At 44.1% G+C, this 22,447-nt stretch overlaps 1 protein-coding gene across 1 annotated transcript in view; it reads left to right on the top strand.

Moving 5' to 3' along the window:
- SNRNP200 (small nuclear ribonucleoprotein U5 subunit 200) overlaps window positions 1-21,839 on the top strand; it is a 231,109-nt gene extending 209,270 nt beyond the window's left edge. Inside the window, 8 exon segments of the mRNA XM_030201646.1 lie at window positions 3,067-3,188; window positions 3,378-3,521; window positions 15,585-15,761; window positions 16,952-17,112; window positions 18,122-18,203; window positions 19,852-19,918; window positions 19,921-19,943; window positions 20,853-21,839. Coding sequence (XP_030057506.1) covers window positions 3,067-3,188; window positions 3,378-3,521; window positions 15,585-15,761; window positions 16,952-17,112; window positions 18,122-18,203; window positions 19,852-19,918; window positions 19,921-19,943; window positions 20,853-20,996 — 920 coding nt within the window. The 3' untranslated portion in view covers window positions 20,997-21,839.
- The last annotated feature ends 608 nt before the right edge of the window (window positions 21,840-22,447 follow it).

Genomic DNA, 22,447 nt, shown 5'->3' with positions numbered 1-22,447 from the left:
CCATATTTCGGCATCTTTTCAACGGAATATTTAAAAATAAATAAATAAATAAACCAGATGATAGTATTTATGGAACTTTAGGTGGACCTTGCCACGTCTCGGGTCGGAGTTGCTGGTGGCTTCAGTGGCTGGTATATATGTGTAGGTATATATCTATCTGTTTTTATGTGGGTGTATATATATAAAACTTTAAGAGGGCCATGCCACTTCTCTGGTGAGAGTTGTTGGGGTGCTCAGTTGCTGGTATATATATGTAAAACTTTAAGTGGGTCATACCACTTCTCTGGGGAGAGTTGCTGGTGAGCTATAGTACAAGTGAGCCATACCACTTCTCTGGGGAGAGTTGCTGGTGAGCTCTAATACATAAGGGGCCATACCACTTCTCTGATGAGAGTTGCTGGTGAGCTCTAATACTTGGCATTGCCGAGTGCTTTGTGGCTGCTAGGATTCCATAGGGCACAGAAGCTAATCTTTCTTTCTTCCTTTCCTGCTTTGTTAGTCAAATACTGAGGCTAGGGTCACATGACCAGGGCTCTTATTGGCTCTCTAGAGTCACAGTTTTTTTTCTCAGTCTCCACCTGCTGGAAGGCGAGCACAACCCATCAGTCCAATCCTGATCCGGTCCGGAGGGACTAAAGGAAAGCAAATTAGCAGGTAAGATCTAATTTCTCCTTATTACTGGATTATTATTGCTTGATGTCCCTACTTACGGCTTACAAATACAATCGTATAATATCTTACATAAGACATGGGACATTTTCACGACTTGGAGGGCAGCTGCCCTATCTTCCTAGGATATACTAACTTTTCTTTTGGCTTGCTTTTCGCTGGTATACCCATGGCCCTTGTTCTATTGTGGACATTTGTACTTACCAGGAGAGGGATTGTTATGTTTTGTTCATGTAAGGTAAGCATTTACAGACTGTACCCCGTTGCATTGTTCTATATTTCTATTGTATTGGCTTATCATTGAATCAATAAAATTCTTCTTTTAAAAAAAAGTCATAGTATAGGAGACAATGCCCTATTGTACATTGGAAACACGCTGAAAGTTAGAAAAGAGTAGGACAAAATAGTCGTCTTTTTTTTTTTTTTTTCTTTCCAACAGAGAAGAGTACATAGGAGACTGCCTCGGGGGTCTGTACGGGGAATATTGCATTATAACATTTATAAATGATCTGGAAAAGGAAGCAATGAGTGATGTAATTCACTTTCTTGGTGACACAAAATTATCCAGAGTTGTTAAATCGTAAGCAGATTGTGAAGAGCTGCAGGAGAACCTGGCGAGATTGGGCATCTAAATGGCAAATGAAATTTAAAGTGGACAAATGCAAAGTGATGCATATAGGAAAAAAAATAATCCTAACTGTAGGCACATAGTGCTGGGCTCCCACAGTAGGAGTCACCATCCAGGAAAAGGCCATTGTGGATGATATGTTGAAATCTTGTCAGTGGTCAAAAAGGCGTTTGGAAAGAGATGGAGAATAAAACAGTACTATACTGCCTTTGTATCTGATCACACCTGAGTACTATGTACAGTTCAAGTCAAAAAAGCAGAACTAGAAAAGGCACAGAAAGGGGCAACCAAAATAACAGAGGGTAGAATGGCTTCCCTGTGAAGAAAGACTAAACATTTTAAAGCTCTTCAGCTCGGAGAAGATGGCTGAGAGGAGATATGTAAATGTCTAAAAAGTCTTGAGTGGATTGAAATGAGCACATAGGGTTCAAGTAATTCTAAGATTTATTTTATTTATAAAATTTATAACCAGCTTTACACCTAAGCGGCTTACAGATAAAACATACATAAAATCTAAACAAATAGCTCACAATAACTCAAACCTTCACGCAACAAAGGCTAAGTAGCCATATCAGATGAGGGGAGATACTAAGATTTAAAACAGTGCTTTTCAACTCTTTCCTGGAGGCACTCCTAGCCAGTCAGGTTTTCAGCATTACCACAATGAATGGACAGGTGGTAGAGTTGCATACAATGGATTTATTTGTTTTTAATATTGGTGTACTCAATCCTGATGTTAAATATTAAACCTTGATATTAAATTCAGTTAAATGAATAGGTCTTCAATATGTGTAAATCTATCAAATGCATATTTACTGTGGTAATCCTGAAAACCTGACTAGCTTGGTGGGCCTTCAGAAGAGGGTTGAGAAGCGCTGTTAGGTAGCATATTGGTGAAATTTGTTGCTGGATGATGAGGTTATGGTAGTTTGTGTAGTTAGCTTTAAAAAAAGATATAGACATAGACGTCCTTAAGCCAGTGTTTTTCAGCTGGTGTGCCGTGACAGGTCCACAAGTGTGCTGCGGGAGTTGAGGGTTATGTTCAACTTTTTTTATTGGTGACAGCACTTACACAATACAACTGAACAGCCAAATACAATACTGCATATTTCGTCAACATATTTAACATTTTAACCCTCCCCCTTTTCCCCTCCCCCCCAAAAAAACCCTATCCCTACCCTCCCTCCTCTCCTTAGGCCCCTCCTCCTTCCTGCCCCCCCGGGAGTTGAGGGTTAAAGTATTTTAGTGGTTGGCGGCAGAGAGCAGTGATTCATACAGCCTGCTCGCATCAACCCCAGAGGCTTCTCAGGCTGTATGAATTGCTGCAAGCTGCTGCCGACAAGAAACTTTTAAAAAGGTACATATTGGGGGGGGGGGGGGGGGGAGGGTTGAGCTTTGTTGCCGGCTGGAGAGAGGACAAGAGGGAGAGGTGCTGAACTATTTGTGAGGGGGGGGGGGGGGAGAGAGAGAAGGTAAATGCTGGACTTTGGGGGTGGGGATGCGGTAGAGAGTAAAATGCTGGACCATGTGTAGGAGGGTGTTCCTTGACAATTTTAGCGTTGTGTAAGTGTGCTGTGAGACGAAAAAGGTTGAAAATCTCTGCTTTACTACTTTTTTAGCCAAGTAGTCTTGGGAAAAGCCACCATTTCCTTTGGGGTGAGTAATAGAGAATGAATTTACTCTTTGGGATCCTGCCCAGAGATTTATGGCCTATATGGACCTTTGGAGCATTATGGCACATCTTACGTTTTGTTTTTTTTTTCCTGCAGAATTATTCAGTATGTCATTAAATGCCAAGACTAAAGTACGTGGACTGATAGAAATTATCTCCAATGCTGCAGAATATGAAAATATTCCTATCCGCCACCATGAGGACAACCTCCTGCGACAGGTGAATAAAGGAAGAGAAGCTGTGCATGTCCTGGAACTACCCCAGAGGAGCACAAATTGCTTGTGAATGTTAAAATTCAGTTCTTTCCAGAATCTTTAAATGTTAAAATGAGCTCAAGTTCTAGCTTGACTTTTGTGCTGAAGATCATGCTGAATTGATTGGTTGAACTCATTTTCCTTACCTTTCCAGCTAGCTCAGAAAGTTCCACATAAACTGAACAACCCCAAGTTCAATGACCCTCATGTGAAGACAAATTTATTGCTGCAAGCACATCTAACCCGCATGCAGCTGAGCGCAGAGCTGCAGTCTGACACAGAGGATATCCTAAGCAAGGTATGTATTGAGAGCAGCCCAAGAAGGGGAGACAAAGGAAGGGGATTGGGTTATAAGCAAAAGGTATAGGAACAGCTCAGGAAGAGATAGAGGAAGGAGGGTACTAAAGATAGAGTTTAAAACAAAACATGTGAGATCATTGCAGGAAAGAATGCAAGGAGTGGGGTAGGAATAGGGTTAAAGGCAGGCAATGTGGGAGTAATCCAGGAGTGGCTATGGCAGCTCGAAATTGCTTAGCATGGGAAGTGGCATCGGGGGGCGGGGGTGATAGGCTTCTGTAGAACTCAGGAGGAGTGGAGGAGAATTAGGATGAGATTAAAGGCAAGTGGTGTAGGTGCAGTCTTGGCTGAGGTGCAGTAGACGAAAGGTTAATAAAGTTCTCTTTTGTGTCATAGGTCACACAACATCTTCCTATATTAAGTGTAGAAATTTTCACAGGCATATGCATGCAATAATCTGAAACCAAAAATTATTTTCTTTGTCATACTGTTTGTTCTCAGTTTCTCCTTTGCTTTCGTTGTCTTCTGACTTTTTTTCTTGTTTTTCTTTTCATATTACCTTTTCTCTTCAGTTTCTTAGCCAAGCTGATAAACCATTTCCACTTATTTTAAATAATCTACCACAGAAATTACTAAAAGAGAAATTAGGTCTTACCTGCAGGTTTACATCCATCTACCAACAGGTGGAGATACAGAATACAGAATTGTGTATTCTACCCTAAGAGAGCACTGTGCAGCTCCACACTCTCTCACTATTTCGCTATCAAAGTAGTGTAGCATGGAGAATTGAATAATAATCCTTCTTAAAATACCCTTACACACTCAAAATTGACAGAACACTGTAAAAAGAAATGGAAAGTCAACTATGGAAAATCAAAACGCCAGTCTCCAGTTCCATTCCCCTGCAACACTCAATTCTCTTCCGGGGTTGTTTTTTTTTTTTTAACCGGATGGGAATCTGGACTGGTCTAGTGGGACTAAAGGAAAGAAAATTATCAGGTAAGACCTAATTTCTCTTTCCTTGGTGTCCTTACCAGAATCATCCAGGACCTATGGGACAAAACAAAGCAACCCTTATTTTTTTTATTTTTGTTACATTTGTACCCCGCGCTTTCCCACTCATGGCAGGCTCAATGCGGCTTACATATTGTATACAGGTACTTATTTGTACTTGGGGCAATGGAGGGTTAAGTGACTTGCCCACAGTCACAAGGAGCTGCCTGTGTCTGAAGTGGGAATCAAACTCAGTTCCTCAGTTCCCCAGGACCAAAGTCCACCACCCTAACCACTAGGCCATGCTCCTGCTGTAATCACCACAGCTCCAAGGGAAGCTTCCTCAGTGCAACATTGAGTCTGTACAGATGCATGAAGCAACGACCATGTAACTGCCTTACAATGCTACTACGCCTACTATAGTGCTACTAGACATACACAGTGCCGTACACATTTATATACAGGTACTTTCTCTGTCCCTAGAGGGTTCACAGTCTAAGTTTTTGTGCTTGGAGCAATGGAGGGTTAAGGTGACCTTTCCAAAGTTGCAAGGAGCTACAGTGAGAATTGAACCCAGTTCACTAGGATCAAAGTCCGCTGCTCTAACCATTAGGCTTCTCCTCCACTAGAATGAGCCTGCAGAACCAGAGGTTCCTATTTGCCTGAGAGTAGATACACTGTTGAGAATACAGTTATAGCCTTAGAAGCTGCATTCACTTTACTAGGACCCCCAAATAGAATAGTCTGTCAGATCTGTGAAATTTATTAGTGTCTTTCAAATTTCTCCGAGGACAAGCAGGCTGCTTGTTCTCACGACTGGGTTGACGTCCACGGCAGCCCCCACCAACCGGAACAAAACTTTGCGGGCAGTCCCGCACGCAGGGCATGCCCACCGCGCATGCGCGGCCGTCTTCCCGCCCGTGCGCGACCGTTCCCGCTCAGTTTTTTCTTTTCTGCGCTGGAGAGAGCCGCGTTCGTCTCTCTCTGTCAGCCCTGGAAACCGGATCGCGCTTTCGCTGCGAGATTTTCTTCGTTGTGTTTTTCTTTGCTTCTCTGTTTTATTTTGTTAAAAAAAAAAAAAAAAACGAAAACGAGAAGAACTTGTTATCCCTCGTTTTTTAGCGGGGGTGTCTCGTTGCGACCTTGTGGCCGCGCGGTCGATTTATTTTTCGAGGTGTGAATTTTACCGCCACCATTGACGACTTTGACTTCGCCGACGCGATTTTTCCGTCGATGTCCTCGAAGGTCCCGAGTGGATTTAAGAAGTGTGGTCGGTGCGGCCGGCATATCTCGCAGACCGACACTCACGCTTGGTGCCTCCAGTGCCTCGGGCCGGAGCACGATACCAAGACGTGCACCTTGTGTCTCGGTTTACGGAAACGGACACAGGTGGCGAGGCAAGTTCTACGGGACCGTCTTTTTGGAACTTGCGCCGGCCCCTCGACGTCGACTTCGACGGCATCGGTATTGACGCCTAAGCAGCCCCCTGCGCCTCCACAGCAAAAGCCGGGGACGGGCTTTTGACTGGATCCATGGGAACATAGCCGCCATCAAAGTGTCCGTGCCGGACGATCTGCCAGTCGGGGGGAGGTTAAAACTTTTTCACCAAAGGTGGCCTCTTTTAACCTCCGACCAGTGAGTTCTCCAAATAGTGCGGTGCGGATACACCCTGAATTTGGCCTCCCCTCCACCAAATTGTCCTCCGGGAGCCCAATCCTTCAGCTCCCATCACAAGCAGGTACTTGCAGAGGAACTCTCCGCCCTTCTCAGCGCCAATGCGGTCGAGCCCGTGCCACCTGGGCAGGAAGGGCAGGGATTCTATTCCAGGTACTTCCTTGTGGAAAAGAAGACAGGGGGGATGCGCCCCATCCTAGACCTGAGAGGCCTGAACAAATACCTGGTCAAAGAGAAGTTCAGGATGCTTTCCTTGGGCACCCTTCTACCAATGATTCAGAAAAACGATTGGCTATGTTCCCTGGATTTAAAGGACGCATACACTCACATCCCGATACTGCCAGCTCACAGACAGTATCTCAGATTTCGCCTGGGCACAGGGCACTTTCAGTATTGTGTGCTGCCCTTTGGGCTCGCCTCTGCCCCAAGGGGGTTCACGAAGTGCCTCGTGGTGGTAGCGGCGTATCTACGCAAGCTGGGAGTGCACGTGTTCCCATATCTCAACGATTGGCTGGTCAAGAACACCTCGGAGGCAGGAGCTCTCCGGTCCATGCAGTACACTATTCACCTCCTGGAGCTGCTGGGGTTTGTGATAAATTACCCAAAGTCCCATCTTCAGCCAGTCCAGTCTCTAGAATTCATAGGAGCTCTGCTGAATTCTCAGATGGCTCAGGCCTTTCTTCCCGAAGCGAGGGCCCACAACCTCCTGTCCCTCGCTTCCCAGACCAGAGCGTCTCAGCAGATCACAGCTCGGCAGATGTTGAGACTCCTAGGTCATATGGCCTCTACAGTTCATGTGACTCCCATGGCTCGTCTTCACATGAGATCTGCTCAATGGACCCTAGCTTCCCAGTGGTGCCAGGCCACCGGGAATCTAGAAGATGTCATCCGCCTGTCCATCAGCTGCCGCACTTCACTGCACTGGTGGACCATTCGGACCAATTTGACCCTGGGATGCCCATTCCAAATTCCACAGCCCACGAAAGTGCTAACGACGGATGCATCTCGCCTGGGGTGGGGAGCTCATGTTGATGGGCTTCACACCCAGGGACTGTGGTCCCTCCAGGAAAAGGATCTGCAGATCAACCTCCTGGAGCTCTGAGCGGTCTGGAACGCACTGAAGGCTTTCAGAGATCGGCTGTCCTGTCAAATTATCCAAATTCGGACAGACAATCAGGTTGCAATGTATTACATCAACAAGCAGGGGGGCACCGGATCTCGCCCCCTGTGTCAGGAAGCCGTCGGGATGTGGCGTTGGGCCTGCCAGTTCGGCATGCTTCTCCAAGCCACATACCTGGCAGGTGTAAACAACAGTCTGGCCGACAGACTGAGCAGAGTCATGCAACCGCACGAGTGGTCGCTCCATTCCAGAGTGGTACGCAAGATCTTCCGAGAGTGGGGCACTCCCTCGGTGGATCTTTTCGCCTCTCAGACCAACCACAAGCTGCCTCTGTTCTGTTCCAGACTACAGGCACACGGCAGACTAGCGTCGGATGCCTTTCTCCTCCATTGGGGGACCGGCCTCCTGTATGCTTATCCTCCCATACCTTTGGTGGGGAAGACCTTACTGAAGCTCAAGCAAGACCACGGCACCATGATTCTGATAGCGCCCTTTTGGCCCCGTCAGATCTGGTTCCCTCTTCTTCTGGAGTTGTCCTCCGAAGAACCGTGGAGATTGGAGTGTTTTCCGACTCTCATTTCGCAGAACGACGGAGCGCTTCTGCACCCCAACCTTCAGTCTCTGGCTCTCACGGCCTGGATGTTGACGGCGTAGACTTCGCTGCGTTGGGTCTGTCTGAGGGTGTCTCCCGTGTCTTGCTTGCCTCTAGGAAGGATTCCACTAAGAAGAGTTACTTTTTCAAGTGGAGGAGGTTTGTCGTTTGGTGTGAGAGCAAGGCCCTAGAACCTCGTTCTTGTCCTGCACAGAACCTGTTTGAATACCTTCTGCACTTATCAGAGTCTGGCCTCAAGACCAACTCAGTAAGGAATCACCTTAGTGCGATTAGTGCTTACCATCTTCGTGTAGAGGGTAAAGCCATCTCTGGAGAGCCTTTAGTCGTTCGATTCATGAGAGGCTTGCTTTTGTCAAAGCCCCCTGTCAAGCCTCCCACAGTGTCATGGGATCTCAACGTCGTCCTCCCCCAGCTGATGAAACCTCCTTTTGAGCCACTGAATTCATGCCATCTGAAGTACTTGACCTGGAAGGTCATTTTCTTGGTGGCAGTTACTTCAGCTCGTAGGGTCAGTGAGCTTCAAGCCCTGGTAGCTCATGCTCCGTATACTAAATTTCATCATAACAGAGTAGTGCTCCGTACTCACCCTAAGTTCCTGCCAAAGGTGGTGTCGGAGTTCCATCTCAACCAGTCAATTGTCTTGCCTTTCCCAGACCGCATACCCGCCCTGCTGAACGTCAGTTGCACACATTGGACTGCAAGCGAGCGTTGGCCTTCTATTTGGAGCGGACACAGCCCCACAGACAGTCCGCCCAATTGTTTGTTTCTTTCGACCCCAACAGGAAAGGGGTCGCTGTCGGGAAACGCACCATCTCCAATTGGCTAGCAGATTGCATTTCCTTCACTTACGCCCAGGCTGGGCTGACTCTTGAGGGTCATGTCACGGCTCATAGTGTCAGAGCCATGGCAGCGTCGGTGGCTCACCTGAAGTCAGCCACTATTGAAGAGATTTGCAAGGCTGCAACGTGGTCATCTGTCCACACATTCACATCACATTACTGCCTCCAGCAGGATACCCGACGCGACAGTCGGTTCGGGCAGTCGGTGCTGCAGAATCTGTTTGGGGTTTAAATCCAACTCCACCCTCCAGAACCCGAATTTATTCTGGTCAGGCTGCACTCTGTTAGTTGTTCTTCGTAGGTCAATTTCTGTTATACCCTCGCCGTTGCGAGGTTCAATTGACCTGGGTTCTTGTTTTGAGTGAGCCTGAGAGCTAGGGATACCCCAGTCGTGAGAACAAGCAGCCTGCTTGTCCTCGGAGAAAGCGAATGATACATACCTGTAGCAGGTGTTCTCCGAGAACAGCAGGCTGATTGTTCTCACCTACCCTCCCTCCTCCCCTTTGGAGTTGCATTTTTACTCATTTTGCTTGTCATTCAACTGAGCGGGAACGGTCGCGCACGGGCGGGAAGACGGCCGCGCATGTGCGGTGGGCGTGCCCTGCGTGCGGGACCGCCCGCAAAGTTTTGTTCCGGTTGGTGGGGGCTGCCGTGGACGTCAACCCAGTCGTGAGAACAATCAGCCTGCTGTCCTCGGAGAACACCTGCTACAGGTATGTATCATTCGCTATCTCATCGAGACTCTTCTGACAAAAAATAGACTCAGTTGAAATTTAAAACATTCAATCACCTCAAAAGAATTTTTCAAGTTAATTCAATTCTATTTTTTTTCTATATGGGGACTTATCTGCCTTTAAACCTTAAGGTGCAAAGCAGAGTACAAATCAAGATACCTTCTAAGAGGAAGGAATTTACATAATTGTCACTATAAACTATAACACTTCAAAAATTATATCATTTAATCAGATCAGAACACTTGTAAAAAAAAATGTCTTTTGTTTCTTACGAAAAAGAATATAAGAAGGCATAGTTTATATATCAGTTGGAATAGTGTTCCAGATTCTCCTTGCTTGGAATCCAAATGACTGCTCCCAAAAAACTGGAAATCATCCTTTTTACTGAAGGGAGTATTAAGTAATAGATTTGTCTTACTACTTAAATGATTACTATGACTTAAAAACTGAAGAATCTCTCCCACTGGTTATGAATTCTGGCCATGAATGCATTTGAACCCTGGACAAGCAATTTTAAAATGAATCCTAGAATCAGTCTTAAGCCAGTGTAACTTTACAGAGATGTGGGCTCATGGAATTAGAATTAGCCTTGCTACGGTATTAAGCAATAATGGGAACTACTTTCTTTGTATTGTTCTATAAACATGCAACAAAGAGTTACAGTAATCCAAGGTAACAATATTGCTAAAGCTACAGTTCTAAAAGTAGAGGTGCTCAAGTAAGAGTGTATCACTTTGTCTCCTTAGACTGAGAAAGCATTTTTGCCAATATATTCATCTGGTCCTCAAAAGTTAGTTTTGAGTCTAATATAATTCCTAGAACCCTGGACTTGTTTTCTAATTTCAAGGAGATTCCCAGAGCTCAAAACAATCGATTTTTCTAAAACTTGTTGCTGATTCCCAAACCATAGTAGTTTAGTTTTTTTAACATTCAGTTTAAGAAAATTTAGCATAACCCAGCTTTCAACTATTGAAATATAGTTCTTTACAGCAAAGATAGTCTCATACACAGAATCATGTTCAGGACCGAGCATAAATATGTCATCTGTATATGAAAGGGAGTAACTTTTTTTTACTTTTCAAATAATCTCCTAAAGGACTGGTATAAAGATTAAAAAGCTGGGGGGACAGCGGTGAATCCTGAGGAACCCTGCAGTTTGACCGCCAACTTTCTGACTTAACTGCATTTTTCAAGATGAAATATGATCTATTTTTTAAAAAGGCAGAAAAACGATTTATAGTCGATCCACCTATACCCATTTCTACTTAATCTACTTAATAGCAAATCATGATCGATGGCATTAAATGCTGCTGAAATATCAAATTATAGAAGTACTACATCTTTTCCTAAAGCTAGATATCTTCTTACTTCTGACACTAGTGAGTAACATTGTCTCCGTATTATGCATTGCATGGAAATCGTATTGTGAAACATAACAAAGATGAACTAATGAGGTACTCTGAAAATTGAAAATTAACTATAAATTCCAAAAGTTTTGCAATCCATGGAATACTGGCAACTGGTCTAAAGTTGTCAGCACAACTAAGATCGCCTTCCATATTTTTAGGAATTGGTGTAAATATTATCTCAGCCACTTCTACCGGATAAATTCCTTCTTGTAAAGATGTGTAATTTTAATATAGAGATAGGCATAGTATCAAAATAGAAAACTAGACAAATATCCAATGAACGATCTTTCTTTGCCAATTTCTTTATAGCTAATGAAACAGTTTTCAATGAGATTAAAGAAAAAGTATTCCAACATCTATTAGCGGGAATCCCTATCTTTGAATCTTTTGTTATCTCAATTGATGTGTCTCTAACCTCAGCCCTGTCTTGCTGAATTGAATATTATTAACTTTAGTATGAAAGTATAATGCCAACTTATCTGCCAGATGCTATATTTTTGAGGTGCTATAAGCACTCTGTACAAGTTAAATCCTGATAAATCTTTTTTTTTTTATATATTGTTTATTGGCACAACAAAACACGGTACAATATGCCAAAACCACAAACATTGCACTGAATAATAGGAACAGGATAAGGCCTATATATAAAGGTGCCATCATACAATTTTCCATTAGTCAATTATGCCCCCCCCCCCCCCCCCCCCCCCCCCGCATAAACCCCCCCAACCTCCCTCCCCACCCCTCCCCATCCCCCTAACAATTAATAATCTACTTTTGCCATGGGAAGTGAGCGTGTCCCAATACGGAGACCAGATCTTGCAAAAATGGTCTCCTCGCTTAGAGGCAAGATCACGGACCCTCTGCTCTCCACTGAGCAGCACTGCATCATGGCGCCTCGCCAATGCGCTATGCAGGGGGCCCTCCCTGTTGAGCCATTGTTGCAAGATAGTTCTTTTCCCCATCAGTACAGATCTCTTCAAAAATCTTTCATTCCCTCAGGCATGGGCCCTTGCACTAAAAACACATCAAACAGCTGGCCAGGGGCTGGTTTCCATCGCATTTTCCACAGTCTTGATACCTGTTTTCCCATATCCAACCAAAAAGAATGCACCAGCGGACAAGACCAAAACATATGGCCTAAAGTGGCGCTCTTTCCAGTACACTTGGGGCAATCATCTGACTCTCTCAGAGTTGCTCTAAAGGCCCTATGGGGTGAGATGTGTAAGCGCAGTAGGAACTTGTAGTTCAATTCCCACCACGCCGCATTCTCTGTCACTCTGCACATCAACTTCAGACAAAGCTCTAACTGTTGGGGTTCTAGACGCCATTTCAGCTCTTGACTCCACCGAGTGCATACAGAAGTGATGTCAAGTGGTGGCATAGAGTCTCGTAAGCAACCATGATAATATTTCAGAGGAGTTCTCAGCTGCGCCTCTAACCCCAACAGCTCATCCTGACGTTCCCACACCCCTCTAGTCAAGGAACTGGTCGGCAGTGACCGCACATAATGTTTTAGCTGTAAATAGGCAAAAGCGTCACCCCTGTCTAAACCAAATTCTTCACATATGGATTGGAACGGTTTTATACCTCCCTGCTCCGTGACCACCTGGAATAAAAAGCGGATCCCCCGGGAAGACCACCTCCTCCACAGAGTTGAGGACCCCCCCTCCGGGAAAGCCAGATTACCCCGGATTGGCAGCAAGGGCGACACTGATTTGTCCCATTTAAAAGTTTTACTGAGCCATTGCCATGTTTTACGTAGAGGGTTCAAAATGATTCGATAGGGGCCCAAGGGGGGAAGTTGGTCTGAGGGGGCCTGCAGCCAATATGCATAGTGAAGAGGTTCCATTAAGGTAGTCTCGACCCCCGTGCATGAGAAGAATTCAGTGGATCTAAACCAATCCGATAAATGGCGCATACAGCTGGCTAAGGAGAAAGTTTCAGGTCCAGAAGCCCCAATCCTCCCCTTCCCCGTGGTCGCATTAGTGTCTTGATCCCAATTCGTGCTCTTTTTCCCTGCCATAGAAACCCATTAAGCTGCTTTTGAAGCCACAATTCTTCTTTGTGGGTCAAGACAAGTGGTAGCATCTGTAAGATGTATGTCCATTTAGGAATAGGATCATGTTGTATAAAGCAATGCGGCCCTGTAACGAGAGTGGAAGCCCCCTCCATCCCCGCAGAGTATTCATAAGGTTATCCCTCATTGGTGTTAAGTTTGTGGCGGACAACCTGGCCAGGTCAGATGTAATCCACACACCAGATAACGACCTTCCCCTCAGCCCATTGGAATGGGAATTCCCCCGCCCACTCCTCCCTTATCACAGATTGAACCGGCAGAGCCACTGATTTTTGTAAGTTGAGAGTAAGACCAGAAAAAAAAACCGAACTCCTTTATAACCTCAAGTACATGGGGGACTGAGACGGAAGGCTGTGTGAGGGTCAGAAAGAGGTCGTCCGCAAAGGCAAGCACTCGCGTCTCCCTCCCACGGCATGTCACTCCCCTAATGTCTGGATCCTTCAATATTGTACGTAAAAGCGGCTCCAGATACAGAAGGAACAACAGTGGGGAAAGGGGACACCCCTGTCTTGTACCCCTCGCCACCGAGAAGGGGGTCGAGCGGAGCCCATTTACTAGCACTCTCGCCGCAGCATTGCAATAAAGAGTCTTTATGGCAGCCAAGAACAGCCCTCCCACTCCGATAAACTCTAAGAATCCTGATAAATCTTAAGATCTTTGAAGAGTTATTTGCTTCCTGTATCTTTATATCATAATAGGAGATTTTTGCATCTTTAATTGCCTTCTTATATAAACTGACAGCCTCCCTCCATTGTAGGTACAAGTCCTCCTCTTTCATCTTCCGCCATTTACTCTGTAAGGATCTACATTTCCTCTTCATATCTAACAATTCATCAGTAAACCAAGGGTTTGCTACTTTTTTATTGTTTTTTTTTTCATGCAGTAGTGCTCGTGTATTAATAACAGATGAAACAGTTGATCTCCATGCCTCTGCTATAATGTGATACTTAGTAATGCATAAAGGTCTAATTAGGCAGATTTCTTTCGATAGGATCGTCAGATCAGCGAGTGTGCTTCCGTATTGGCTAAACTGAGCCAAGCACATTTCAAAGAGCACCACCGCAATCCTCATTGATCCTAATACAAATATTTTCAAAGTTCATATTTTTCTTTTTATCTATTTTCAATTATGTAGAGATTTCTTAATTCTATATCTAATCTTTAATAGAGTACTTAGCTTTCTCAGCTTTAGTAGAGTTCATACTGGAGACCCGATAAACAGGAGACTACCTTGACACAGCGCACAGCGAAACATAGACCTATGTCGGTGGAATAGGGTCTCCAGTATGAAAAATGTCTAGTAGTACAATCTCTTCAAAAAAACAAAGTCAGACCACTCAAGTCCACACATAAACAACAAGGTCCATGTCAGTACTAGGTCCAGTTCTGCTTTCTACAGGCTATCTGGTAATGCTCTAGGCTAATGGTCTTCATTAATTTTTAAGTTGGGGCCATTTTGGATCCAAATGAGCTGAAGGAGAGCCACAAAATATCTTCCCATTCAGGGTTGGGACATGACATCAATTCCCACCAGCTCGCCTTCAGATTTTTCATTGGGGGTATCCTCAAGAAGAGCATTCTCCATCTATGGAGAACTGCCTTGTTCTTCAAGCATACTGGTCCCCCCCCCCCCCCCCCCAACCCCCACCCATCCACTTCCTTCTTTGTTTGTGAATTTGAGTAGACAGAGAGTAGAAAAAAAAAAGAAGATGGGGTCACCGTTGACCAACGGACTTGTGTTGAAGAACACTGCTTTAGGCTGTAACAGTTAAATTTAAACCTGTGGCAGAAAGTTTAAGTTTAAAACTATGGGGAAAAGTTTTATGCTATTTAAACAAATTAAAGTTTGCTTTTTATAATGAAATTCTTACTAAGCCCTGCTCTGCTTTCTATAGGCTATCTGGTAATGCTCTAGAGGCTGTAGTTAAATTTTCTGCCAGAGGTTTAAAAGTTTAAAACTATGGTGAAAAGTTTCACACAATTTAAACAAATTCATAAATAAAGTTTGTTTTTTTTATTAAATTCAAACTGCTTTTATCAGTAAACCTACCAAATTCTCTATTATCCCAATATTAAGTCACCAAAGCACAGAACAAAATAATATTTGCTTACCCAGAGAGATGTCATCTTTCTGTGTGCCTGCTTTTTCTTTTTTTTTTTTTTTTGTTACAGTTGCATTATTTACATTGGCCATCTACACGGCCAATTTTTGCAGCGTATTTGCAAGACAGAAGATTACCGAAGGACTGTATGGCTAGATCCTCACAACAATTTATCCTGTTAAGCCTTATTTTACAACATCAGAGATTAATCAAGCCCCCTGAAGCAGGCCTTTGGGCTGAAACACAGCCCTGTCGGGTCATTTTTATGTTTCAAGTTTTCTCAATAAAGAACTTTTTATCCTCCTTGGACTTACCTCACTGGTTTGTTTTGTTTCTCACGGTTTTGTGAGGTCCTTTTCCCTCCTCTTTGTTTGTTTTTTGGTCTATTATTACATATACACAGCAGTTCAGTCTACTCTCCTCTACACTTTGTCGCCTTGCATATGCTCTTTTTCCCCACATCCAGAGTATCCTAGTATACCTCATTTCTGTCTCTTTCACAGGCAATTCGACTAATTCAAGCCTGTGTCGATGTGCTGTCCAGTAATGGTTGGCTCAGTCCTGCTTTGGCAGCCATGGAGTTGGCACAGATGGTCACTCAAGCAATGTGGTCAAAGGATTCATATCTAAAACAACTGCCATACTTCACCTCTGAGCACATCAAGCGTTGCACAGACAAGGTGAGAAATGAGACTGCACTTAGACTGCACCCTGTCCACCTCTTTTCTAGGGTTTCCAGTGACCCCCTGTGGTGAAACAGGGAACTTTCATGCTTGTGATTGTAAGTTGCCTTAATAATAATAGTAATAAAACTACGTTATTTCTAACACTTTTTCCCTTTCATGGTTCTTCCCTGTTTGGCCAGCAGATGGTGTCTGTCCTCCTCACTTCAGCTGTAGCAGAAGTCTGTTTTCCTTTTAGCTTACCTTCCCCAAAGAAAAGAAGAAAACCCCTGAGGGGAAGAGTAATGTGCAATGCCATTGGTCAAATACCCTTAGGGCTAATGCTCTGTACCCTGATCGGCCTTGAAGCCCAAGATCTAGCTGAAAAGGTGTTGGAATTCTTTAGCCTGAATGGGAGTGTGGAGAGCGTAGACCTCTGCACTGAGACCCTGTTCAAATCCTGTGAGCAGTTACTTTTCCTGATCTCCACATGGAAAGTGAGCATATGGTAGTAAAAAAATTGTTTAGTTAGCTTTAATACTGAATTCTTGTTATTTTACCTGTTACTGTTTAAAACTTTTACCGTTCACTGTTTTTTTTTGTGATGATAAACCTATTAGCTTATTAGCTCTGTTGTCCTAGACTGACTGAAAAATCCTGGTAGTTTGTGTTCTCGGTATGTGAGTGTTTTCTGGGAACTGTGGGACTCCTAGGATTGTGGCCCCAGTGTCCCTAGAAACCATCCAGGAAATAACTTGCGGGTGAGAGACTTGCCCAGAGGCAAGCAGGACCTAGCAGGAGGGTGGAAGGTAAACCAGTGTAGGTGCACAGGTGCAGGTGCCAGTGGGCCTGGGCAGTGCTGACTAGGACACTCCATGTCGCCACAGGGTTAACCCCAGGTGGGTGGTAGGGGTAGTGCTCAGTGTTATGTGATGCCCCCTAAAACCAGTTCTGGCTCGTACACACAGGATATGGTCTTTCTGTACCAGTGCTCTCACTGAATATGTTCTTAGTGCTGTTATCTTGAAGGATTTGACTTCTCTATATAGCTTTGTCACTTACTGCTATCCTCTTAGTTGGAGGGAATTATGTCTCTACAATGTTTTCAATGCTGTTCTCTTAGTTGAAGCAGTGGTCCATGCTAGTCTCTGCTTGGAGGCTGTCACTGTATAGTACTGTTGATTAGTGTACTTTGATTCTTTGTGCAGGGTGTTGAGAGTGTATTTGACATCATGGAGATGGAAGATGAGGACCGTAGTGCCCTGCTCCAGCTCTCTGATTCACAGATTGTGGATGTGGCACGATTCTGTAACCGTTACCCCAATATTGAACTGTCCTATGAGGTAGTAGAAAAGGACGCCATCTGCAGGTGAGTGGTAGAGGACAATAAAGTTACCCTGGTGAATGCTAGAGAGGTTGGTATAAAGACAAGGGATGAGGGTGGCAGAGCCCTGCCATTGGTAATGGGTAGGACCACAAACTCATAAGGTTTAAGAGAAAGTGCTCCAAAGCCAGGAGAGAACAAAAGGATAAGGACTCAAGCTGACATAGAGCTGATGTAGAGAGTAAAGAGCTAAAGGAGTAGCAATTTCTGAGCGGAGGTAGGATGGCAAGAAAAGGTCAAAATTAATGTGAGAAATATGGTGGACATAGTGCTGCAGAAACAAGGGCAAGTGGGAGAAATAGTGATGGTGTACAGGGAGAGGGGTCTAGGATCATACTGAAGGTAGAAAAATGGCTATGTCTAGAGAGTAGGGGCCCTTTTACAAAGCTGCAGCAAAAAGTGGCCTTAGCGCACCCTTAAGCGGGTCTTTCTCACACGCTAAGGCCACTTTTTACTGCAGCCAGAAAATGACTGATTTTCAAATCTAATGGCCATGTGCTAATTTTGCCATTTTGTGCAGCATTAACAAAATAGCACATGAGCCGTTACCACTACCTATTTTGTAGGTGGTAAGGGCTCATGTGCTAATCTTGTGCTAACCAGCATGCAGTAATGTAGCCACTCTAAATGAATAGCGTAGAAATGCCCACTCTCCACACACACCCCACCCCCGACACATCCCCTCGGCTAAGAAAATAAACAATATCTTTAAGCGCGTGGTTAGCGTGCGCACATTTGCAGTTTACTGCGGGATGCCTTTTTAAGCTGCGGTAAATATGGATTAGTGTTTACCACACAGCTTGGTAAAAGGTCCCCTTAATGTATGTATCTCAGTGGAGGCAGATTTATCTGTGTCGTCATATGCAAATCTCTGATTCTCATTCATTAAGGATATGCTGAAAATACGACTAGTGATCTCCCTGGACAGGTTTCAGAACCCCTGATTGAGAATATATTGAAAAAGCTGATTTATGTACATGTGCCTCTCTTTCAGTGGGGGTCCAGTAGTGGTGCTGGTACAGTTGGAACGAGAAGAGGAAGTCACTGGACCTGTCATTGCTCCGTTGTTTCCTCAGGTATATAATACTTTAGAAGGGCTGAGTTTGTCTCGCATCACTTTGGAAAAGCTGCTGCTACTGTATGTAAATGGCGGTGGTGCTGCACTAAGTTGAGCCCAGGAGCTCCTGAGAACAGCCAAGAGGTGGGAGGCAATTGGGGTTATTTGTAGGAACATATGTTGAAGTGTTTCACAGCTCTTCTTGTCTCTGTGAGCAAATACACCTTACAAGCCCTTTTAATCCAGCTTGCGCAGCCAGTCCAACTGTTCCTTTGTTCAGCCAGCTGTGGATATAATGCAGGAGCAGCCTGAGAGGGATGCAAAAGGATACGGGGCCATATGCAGAGACTTGTAGGGCCTCGTTTGCAAAAGTCAGTATGGGCTTGAAAAACAGGGCTGAAAGCAGGACCATGTGCAAAAAGCCCAGTCACTCAATGTTAGGTCATCCCTGATTTCATGCCTAGCACTACCCTGGTGATATTTAAAGATCCAAAGTATCACACACATGTTTAGGTGGATGTCTGGGACCTCTGATATTTCCAGGAGGAAGTAGAGCATTGCATTGGGGAAGCCAGGAAAGTCTACTGCAATTTTGCACATGGAAAGAGAGAAAAGCCAGCAGACAAATAGGAGAGTGGATGCTGGGTCCTGCTAAACTAAGCTGGGCTGGGACATGGGATGCTGGGGTCTGGATGGGAGAGTACTGAGGTAAGGAAAGAGGGGGGTAGAGATTTTCTCCAACTCACCCTGCTCCTCAAATCTTTGTGTGGGGTCTTTGCCTCCCCCCCCCCCTCAACAAAAAAAACAACTTTGTCCATACCAAGCATAATACACTCAGAGTGAGCAGAAATACCACCACCAATCTTGTGTATCATAGCTGCTTGTCATTCTAGCACTGTCCTTTGGAATTCTTTAACTTTAGACAGTTCAGGTCTTTACAGACTTTTTTATTTTTATTTGATGCAGACTTACTGTGTGCAGTGTACTGTCCTGTCTTTGTTGCTGGTACTACTACTATCACTAATCATTTCTATAGTACTGCTAAGTAATACACAGCATTGTACACATTATATGCAGGTACTTTCTCTGTCCCTAGTTGGCTCACAATGTAAGTTTTGTATCTGGGGCATCAGAGGGTTAAGTGACTTGCCCAAGGTCACAAGAAGCAGCAATAGGAATTGAACCCAGTTCGCTAGGATCAAAGCCTGCTGCACAAACCATTAGGCTACTCCACTCCAGTAAGTGTTTCCCACTCCACCCAAGTGGTTACTTTATTTCAGTCCATTGTTAAGTAGGAAGTCTGTTACATTTATGGAGAGCTCTTCAGTCTGTGTTAGTGTTTGTAGTTAGGATGGCAGTACCTGAACAGTCTTCTCTACATTGGATAAATATCTCATCAGTCCTCCAGCATTCGAAACTGCTTCTAAAGGATCTTCTTGGAGTATACTGTCTGTCCATCCATTCTGCACACTGGATGCATACTTTATACTCCACTATCTTACGCATCATTGGACTGAGGAAGCATGACAGGATCTGCTCCTTGAAGGAGTGATGGTCCGGGGAAGGAGGAAAGAGCAGAGCAAAATTTCAGCCCAGCCTGGCAAGGAAATAATGATCAGCTTTTCTCCTAGGAGAGGATTTCAGTTTTTTTCTTATTACTTTTGCAGAAACGTGAGGAAGGCTGGTGGGTTGTGATTGGGGACTCAAAATCCAACAGTCTGATCTCCATCAAGAGACGACCCTGCAGCAGAAAGCCAAGGTGAGCATTGCAATGGGGGAAATGGAACTTTAATTTAAGCCCAAACCACACCACCATATGTGATTCAGGCAATTTCATTACTTGTCTTTCCGTATCCAACTTCAAGGTAAGGAACACTTCAGATATTGTAGCTATTTCCTTGCTTGGGAGAACTTAATCTAAGTTGTACTTACAAAGGTCACAATGTAAGTCAGTGGGAGAAATGGGATTTGAACCTTGGCCTCCTTGATTCTCAGCTTACTGCTCTAACTACTAAGGTGGTCCTTTATCCTAAACAATCTACATGTGTACCTGAAACAGTGAGGAGATAGTGACTTGCTCAGTATCATAGAAAGTGTTAGTGACCAGAAGCAGGATCTGAACCCAGGTCTTCTGGATCCCAGCCTAGTAAAGTAAGGGTAGTCCAACCACTAGGTCTCTCCTTCTTAATTTCCTACTGTTCTCCCGCTGAACTTTTAACCTTAGGAAGCCTGTTTATCTCTCTATGCTTCAGTTTAGCTAGCTATAAAAAGTATTAAGAACATTCTTCCTTCTCTGTTCCCACTTTGAATGATGCCATATTCAGGTTATGCTGCTAAGGTGGATGAACTGTGCCTGAAGAATTTGGTGGTAGTTTTGATATGGTTCTCTTTAGAGAACATTTCCTGTGAAAGAACTGGCTGTGGCACGGGAGGTTTCCCACTAGTAATTTAATGCCCAAGCCCATACATCACCATCTCATATTTCTTCAGTAGTTCTGAGAGTTCTCCATTCTCATCTGCATCATCTCTTGAACAACCTTAAGTTATGCCAGTAGAAGTTCCTGAGCCTGCAAAGAATCCAGTTTTGTCCAGCAGTAATACCCTGTCCACACTCACACATTCCTGCAAGAATATCTTTTTAATAGTTTTCATTCCTTTCCTTATTCAGGTGAAACTGGATTTTGTGGCCCCAGCTACAGGAGTCCACAACTATACACTGTACTTTATGAGTGATGCATATATGGGCTGCGACCAGGAATACAAGTTCACTGTAGACGTAAAGGAGGCGGAGAGCGAAAGTGAATCGGACTAGATGTGAGCTAAAAGAACATGCAGTGCACATCCAAAACTCCTTTTCAACTACGTTTAAGGAGTGAGACGACCTGTTTCAGCTCCTCACGCCCGAAGAACTAGGTTGGGGGAGGACATACGACCTGTTTCAACCCCTCACGACTCAAAAGCTGAATTGGACATGTTAGCCAGTTTTATCTGTACTGGAGAACTACCGTCATGTAAATATGAATTGTCCTGAGTTCCCCCATTTCCTGTAGTTTTAGTGACACAAAGAATGAATTCTGTACAAGATTGCAGGATTGTTATTGCATATTTAATATACAAATTTCCAATTTGTTTTTTTTTTAAATAACGTCAGTCTTTATTAAACCAAAATGGTCTTCATTTCTAGTAGTTAAAATCCAGAGCTGGAGGTTCTCAGTTTCTAACATCCCTCAACAGCCCAGGAGCTGTCACATTGCAACCCAGTGTACTGTGATATCTCTAGTTCTGCTTTTTCTATATGAAATCAGAACTACAGTTCTCAGAATACATTAAGAGGGAGTAGTCTGAAAGCCCAGGGCTGATCTGAAAACTTCCTACAGAATCTGGGTCACACAGCATCTCTGTAACCCTGTCCATTACAGGTAATTTCACTATGCTCGTCCTTGCATAGATACAAACTTTGTGTGCATGCTAAAACTCTTTTGTGGAAGTTAATGTGCATAAAGATGTTGGTTTCATTTTTGCCAAATTTGATACATGTAATGGACCTGCCTGGAGATCCTTTGCACAGTGAGTTTTATATTCATGCTGATAGGCTGTGCATTGTGTTTTTAGAGTTTTTCTCATGTCCCTACTGCAATAAAGTCCCTTGAAATGATCTTTCTTTTCTTTGACTGCTTTGGCATCCGTGAGCTCTATGTGAAGTACTGGATGATGTAGAAAGAAGTCCCCATGAATTTGTTGTTTCTCTCTGTGAGGTCCCTTCTCAGATATCACACAGTCTTCTTCTCATAACTTGTGCATTCTTATCAGAAACTTGTCAGTTATAGCAAATTGTTAACAAAAAAAATCAAATTACAAAAGAGAGAGATGAAGGAATTTACTCTCTAAAACAAGTTGTATGGGAACAAATCAGAAGTTTTCTCCTCATAAGTTTTCCAAACATGCTAGTAAACTAGCAGATAGCTCTACTCATATCATATTCTGTAATTGATTGGAAAGTGTTGTGATCATCTCAGAATTTAGTCTATGGTGTCATCCCCCTTGCGCAAATCTGAAAATATGCAGTATTTTTCTAGACCTCTTAACTATATTTCCTTAGCATCAGCAGCAAATGAATCCAGGTATTTTGTGGGTTGTATCCATCTACCAGCAGGTGGAGATAGCGCTGAATTGCACTGCCTTATAGAACGGGATTGGTTGTGAGTTTGGGCTTGTCTGAGGTGTGTGCCGCCGTTCTGGGAGACCGTGTTCTTTCCCACGCAA

Source organism: Microcaecilia unicolor, chromosome 4 (genome assembly GCF_901765095.1).
Source record: "Microcaecilia unicolor chromosome 4, aMicUni1.1, whole genome shotgun sequence".
Lineage (NCBI taxonomy): Eukaryota > Metazoa > Chordata > Amphibia > Gymnophiona > Siphonopidae > Microcaecilia > Microcaecilia unicolor.
This window is presented reverse-complemented; position numbering and strand designations above follow the sequence as displayed.